This window comes from Hevea brasiliensis, chromosome 15, assembly GCF_030052815.1.
Source record: "Hevea brasiliensis isolate MT/VB/25A 57/8 chromosome 15, ASM3005281v1, whole genome shotgun sequence".
Lineage (NCBI taxonomy): Eukaryota > Viridiplantae > Streptophyta > Magnoliopsida > Malpighiales > Euphorbiaceae > Hevea > Hevea brasiliensis.
Window position 1 is genome coordinate 45,281,874 of NC_079507.1, and position 6,854 is coordinate 45,288,727.

At 37.0% G+C, this 6,854-nt stretch overlaps 1 protein-coding gene and 1 non-coding gene across 2 annotated transcripts; one reads left to right on the top strand and one right to left on the bottom strand.

Annotated features, from left to right (window-relative positions):
- Positions 1-1,057: 1,057 nt before the first annotated feature.
- LOC131174204 (small nucleolar RNA R71) lies at positions 1,058-1,164 on the bottom strand. The gene has a single exon (XR_009144452.1). It is a non-coding gene; the product is annotated as a small nucleolar RNA R71 (small nucleolar RNA).
- Positions 1,165-2,471: 1,307 nt separating this feature from the next.
- Positions 2,472-2,975, top strand: LOC131174040 (uncharacterized). The gene has a single exon (XM_058137075.1). It carries the CDS (start codon positions 2,472-2,474, stop codon positions 2,973-2,975), a length of 504 nt encoding a protein of 167 aa, XP_057993058.1.
- Positions 2,976-6,854: the final 3,879 nt, after the last annotated feature.

The window sequence follows — 6,854 nt, forward strand, 5'->3', positions numbered from 1 at the left end:
TAAAGGGTTTATTTTAGGACAAATCACCAACGAAAGTAGGGTTTAGCTCAATCGAAATACACCTTAGGTGCCTTGAGAGAGGACCTAGGATATCTTAGGATTAATTTTCATCAAAGTAATGATTCTCAATCCAATGAATAAACAAGATTAAAATCCACAATAAGGTTAAAGTATGAAATCTTAATTCTGAAATCGTTTTAATAGATAGTTTTATTCAAAGTTAATTTCCAGCATCCAAGATAGATTCAATTCACTTTCCCATTTTAATCGTTAGCCTAGACAATCAAAATTGTTGTGTAGTTTAGTACTTGCTAATTAAAATCCTCGTGGGATGATACTCTATTCATTACTTTATTACTTGTTAGCGATCCGTGCACTTACGGGGTTGAAAAATCAGCAAACAAGTTTTTGGCGCCGTTATCAGGGAGTTTAGTTTTAGTAATATTAAGCGATAAGCAATTTAGATGATTTAGGCATTTATATTTACTATTTAGTTTTATTTAATTTATTTCATTTCTTTTATTTTCTCTCAGGTATTTGGTTTGGTGCATGACCAGAATAAAGCAAGAAGAAGAAGTTTTGGACTTAGATCCCGAGATAGATAGGACTCTAAGAGCCATCAGGAGAGAAAGGAGATGCTAAGAACAAGATCAAGGAAATCCAGAAACTCTAATCATGGCCGATAACAATAACAGGCCAAGACTCCTGAGAGACTATGGAGCTCCATCTATACAAGGAGTCTAGCCCAGTGTTACGAGACCCGCAGTGGAGGCCAACAATTTTGAATTAAAACCAGCATGGCTCTAAATGATTCAACAGACCCAGTTTGGAGGTTTATCTATAGAAGATCCGCACTACCACCTCCAATGCTTCCTTGCCCTATATGACATATTCAAGATGAATGTAGTTTCTGATCAAGCTATAAAACTCAGAGTATTTTCATTCTCCCTTCGAGATAGAGCAAGGAAATGGTTACTTTCTCAACCAGCTAGAACATTCACCACTTGGGCTCTCACAAGCTTTTCTAGCAAGGTATTTTCCACCTGCAAAGACTGCAAAATTTAGAGTTGAACTCAACACCTTCAGACAGAAGGAAGGTGAATCACTTTATGATGCATGGGAGAGATATAAAGACCTGCAGTGGGAATGTCCACACCATGGCATAGAGGATTGGCTCCTAATTCAGAATTTCTATAATGGGCTACTGCCCTCTACAAGGAGCATAGTATATTCAGCTGCAGAAGGTGACCTAATGGAGAAAATGGTAACAGAAGCACTTAAACTTCTGCAGAGGGTCATGTATCACAACTATGAATGGTCAAATAAAAGGGGAAATACAAAGAGGAAAACAGGGATCCTGGAAGTGGATGCCCTAAGCATGATAAATGCTTAATTTGACCAGCTCACAAAAAGGCTTGACAGAATGCAAGCCAACTCTGTAGGAATGAGCAACAGCACTGCAATAGTTGTGGAGGAGGATATATGACTTCAGAATGCAACAACCTCAATGAACCCTCCATAGAATAGATGAACTATTTGAATAACGGAGGGAACTTTAACCAGAAGCAACTCAACAATCTATACTTAAATACTTACAAACCTAGTAGAGAAACCACCCAAATTTCTCATGGTTAAATTCACAGAATCAGCCAATGAACAAACAGCAAGGGTACAAACCACCAACACCCCCTGGATTTTAGAACAGAGGATAAAACTTTGCACAACCACCACAACCTCCTCAACCTCAATAGCCTGAACTAAAGTTGACCATAGAATCCATGATGGAAGGTTTCTTAGTAGCTCAACAACAGTAAAATGAAATGATCAAGCAGCTAGCTTCTAGAATGACCAATTTGCCACCCATAACAAGATGCTTAAAAATCAAATTGCTCAGCAGGCAAGTTTTTCAAGCTAGGCTATCGGTAAACTGCCTAGTCAACCAGAGATGAACCCAAAGGAGCATTGTAAGGCAGTTACATTGAGGAGTGGAAGAGTTCTAGAACAATCAGAGGAAGAACCAACCGAGAAAACCTCTGATAAATCTAAAAGCCAAGCAGAGGAGAAAGAGAAAGAAGCCAAAAAGGACCAGGAAAAGGAAGCAAGGAGGAAAAAGCAACTACCAGAGCCATATTAGCCTCCTCTACCTTTTTCCTTAAATATTCCAGAAAGCCAAATTGGACAAGCAATTTGGAAAGTTTTTAGAAGTTTTACAGAAACTCTACATCAACATTCCCTTCACTGAAGCACTTTTTCATATGCCCTCCTACACCAAATTCATTAAGAAAATTTTATCAAAGAAAAGAAAGCTTGAATACTATGAGACTATTGCTCTCACAGAGGAATGCAGTGCCATACTGCAAAACAAACTACCACCAAAGTTAAAGGATCCATGAAGCTTCATAATACCTTGTCTCATCAGTAATATGAAAATAGACAAGGCCCTTTGTGATCTTGGGGCAAGTGAAAGTCTAATGCCTCTATCAATATGTCAAAAGCTGGAGGTCGGAGAACTGAAACCCACAACAATATCACTGCAATTGGCTGATCGATCTTTTAAATATCCTGTGGGCATCCTAGGGAACATCCCTATCAAGGTGGGCAAGTTCTTCATTTCAGTTGACTTTGTTGTCTTAGAGATGGAAGAGGATGTCCAAATCCCTATCATCTTAGGAAAACCATTCTTGGCAACTGCCAGAGCTGTCATAGATGTTAAGAATGGGTGGTTAACTCTCAAAGTGGGAGATGAAGAGGTGGAATTCAACCTGTTCAGCATGACGAAGCACAAACTTGAACCCGATCAATGCTTTAAGGTTGATATAGTTGACAAGCAAGTTGAAGAGGAATTTCATAAAGCACATCCTGAAGATGCTCTTGAAGCATACATAGTGCACAGCCACACAACTGATAATGAAAACACAGAAATTACAGCTTGTGCACAATTTTTAGCAACTAATCCACCCCTACCCTTGGCTTAAGCTTTCAAAGTGGAAGAGCCAAGGGAGGAACAACACAAAGGCAAACCTCGGGGAAACACTAAATAGGGAGAACCCATAGAGAAGGGAGCTAACTGCACCTTCGACAACCCTCCAGACTGACCATGAACAATAAGAGAGCAGTCCAACTAAAGACTACAAACAAGAAATCTTTGGGAGGCAACCCAAAATTTCTAAATTTCCTTTATTTTAACTCTTATTTCATTTTTGTTTTACATTTTTTTTCATATTTTATTTCATAGGTACCCCAAGTCCCAATTCTGTAAAAGTAGGGAGCCGAAGGTAGGGGATGAAAGGAGACGTCAAGTCAAAACCACGTAAGAGGAGATTGTATAAAACTGGGAAAGTAGCTCTGTTGCTAATTTTTACATTCATTTCATTCATAGTGGTAGCATAAAATTTTAATACAGGGAGAATTGGAGAGTCAGAAAATTACACGGGTCGTGTAAAAGTTTTGCCATGTAAAAGTTTTGGACGCCCCGTGTAACCTTCTGGAACCCCGGAATCACACTTGCTATAACACCTCTAAGTTCGGTAGTGCGTTCTATTATTCTAGTGACCAGTATTGTCCGGACAGCTAGGATGCCTAGAACTACACTTCGATATGAGTGAGGAGACATAAAATAATGAAATACAAGAAAAGAAAATACAAGAAAAACAAAGGAAAAATAATAGCAAAGAAATGTAACCAAGTTAAGCGAGTCGAGAACCCTAGCGATGGGTGACCGCACCGGGAAGTCATGGCGTGGACCGTTGACTAGCCCTGGACCACGGGGAACCCTAGAAAATATTTTTAGGACTTAGATAGAAACCTATTGAAGTATAAATACCATTAGAAATATCAAAGAAAAATTAATTAATTAGTACAAAGAAAAGTGAGAAATCGAAAAACGGACAAAACCCGGTGTTATCGAAAAATCGGGAATGCAACCTGAACAGGGGCATTGTGGTCATTTGACACCTAGAGTTGCCTTTTGACCTAAATGTCCATTAAAAATAAATGATATTGCACTTAGGATATGTCATGAAAAAATTAAAATGGGATACAATATGTAAATAGTGAAAGAATTGAGCTAAATGTGAAAATTAGGAAACTTTTAAATCATTAAACATTAATTTATTGGTTAGTGCTCCACTAACCTTAAATAAATGGGATATGTCAAAGTGGAATTGGGCAGAAATCATCATCTTCAAGCTTGGGAAATAACCAGCCGAATTGATCCTCCCAAAACCTCCATGGAAGTCCACCATGGCCAAACTCCCTCCATCACCATGCAACCATGTTCAAGCCCTCATTTCACCATAGTTTCTTCATCCAAGCTTGCACGCACACCTTGGGTAGTATGTTGGAAGCAAAAAGAAGAGGATTTGATGAAGTTTTGGTGAAGCTCAAAAAAGGTTAGTGCTAGTTTTTCATCTCTTGCTTCATTAAAGTTTGTATTAAGGTTGAGATGAGTTGGATGGTGAAGAAATTTGAAGGATTCGATGAGTTATTGATATATTCAATTTTGGATAGCCATGAAAGTTAATTGTAGTTGAGTTTTTATTACCTATAATGAATGGAAATTACGGTTTATTAACTTAAATGGAAGTGGTAGTAAGTTAATATCCAATGATGTGCATGTTAGTGCTTGAATTAAGGGTTTGAATATGGGTCTTGATGCTTTGGCAAACTATCATGTTTGGCAGCCTATTAAATCATGAATTTATGTGTGAATATGTAGTTTATTAATGAAATATGCTAGCATTAAATTGTGGGTAGCAAGTGTAAGTGATATTGAAGTATGATTATGTTGAAGTGTATGTGTAATATTGACATTGAGATATGTTGAATTTTGGCAGAAGTGAATGTTGAACTTAATAGTGAATTGTGTGCATTGAGCACTTGAATATTCTGCCCAAAATTGTTGCTGGAATTTTGTACAATATATATATATGGAAGTGTTATTGATTGAATATTGAAGTAATGAGGAGGAGAAGGAATATCAAATTGGAAGTGTATGTGCTTTGTACAGGTTGTGCATTGAAGGCAGTACCTAAATTAGGCCATAAGTGCCAAACTATGAACCCAATTGGTATGAGGCCAATGGGGGGTGAAACTAGACACCAAATAGGCCAACTTTCATGTAGAAATGTTGCCAAAATTTTTCCTAGAAACTGACCTTAAAAATGACCAAATCCGGATTAGTGCAATTAAGGCCTGAAAATTGACCATTTGGGCAGCAGTTAGTGTTTTGGCCATAACTCACTCAAAACAGTCCAATTGACCTCAAATTTTGACCATGAATAGTTAAGACATATATCTACAAGTCTTATGAAGACACCAAAGCCTAGAAATGACCATAAGCAAGTCAAACAGCTTGCACAAGTTCGGGTCCAAAAACTGGCCGAACCTAAAATGACCTAAAATGACCTAAAGTGACCAATTTTGATGCATTTTGACCAGCAATAGTAAAATGACCATAACTTGGTCTAGTAAACTTAGAATGACCTGAAATTTTGCCCCGCGTGCAATAAGACATAGATTTACAAGTTTGTAGTTTTGACAGAAGCCCAAAAACTGAGGAAACTAGGTCGTCCGACTAGGTCAATCTAGTATCTCGGAATCCAACAAATTACAATAAAACGCAATATACATGGAAATGAATTTGATAACATGTACCAACCCTAAAAGACTATTGAATGTGACATATTAGTAACATTAAAACCTAATTTACCTAGAACGCATCGAGGGTCGACATATTAGGTTGACTAAGCAAATAATAGAATTTAGTGAATTAATTATCAAGCATTATCGTTAGAGACAGTTTAAATGAGTACTGAAACACTTCAAATTGTGTTTCTCGATTATGAGACTCGAGAAAGGGAAGGAAACACTGAGTCAAGGCCAGGAGACAGTGTTCAGAGGTTTGTGCACAATAAACCTTATTTGAGCCTTTTGTCATTGAAAAATTGATTTAGTGTGATTTATGGAAATTTGAAGTTAATTATGAATTGTGTTGCCATCTTGTGAATGAAATTATGACTTTGGAAATTTATTGGATTTCTCATGAATCATTTGAATAAAATGTTTGGAATTGATTTTGTGTTCACACTTAGCATGACAGTATCACATTATTCCTCCTCCATTTATGGGGTTGAGATCGTTTATTTTCCTCCCTCTCTGGTTTACCAATTGAGGTTGTAGATCGGACGAGTACTCATTAGCTAGCTAGCCACCTCCCTCATTGATTTTGATTAGTGGGGTTGTAGATTGCTTTATCGTGGTGTACAACGCGGTATTGATCGGAAATTTGTGTTATGGCTTATGTTGTGTATGAATTGGCAACATTGTGTTCTTAAATTATTTGACTAAATTGCGTTATTATGAGCTTTGATAATTTGTAAAATGGAGTTTAAATTCTTATTGACATTCACTGTCTTTTGAATTTAACCATGTTTTGACTATTGTGATTTATTGTGATATTGTGGAATGGAGTTCAAATTCTTTATGACATTCATTGTCTTGAATTTAACTATGATTTAAGTATCCACTATTTATATGACTTATGATTTGTGATTTAAAGTTGTATTTGGTTAATGTTGTGCACCACTGAGACATTGTCTCAGCGATAGCTTTTCATTGCTATCGCAGGTAGACAGACGGACAGGGCATCAGACTCTGCTGCTAGTGCATTCAGCGAGAGAGCATCGAGTATATTGAGTATACCACATTTTGCATTTTGTACTGTAATGTATATTCACTGTATGTATATATTGTTTTTGGTTTTGAGCAGTTGTAAATTGAGATTGTACATTGAAGTTGTAAAACAAATTATGAGTTATTTTGACTTGTAAAATTCATACTATATTTCTTTTATC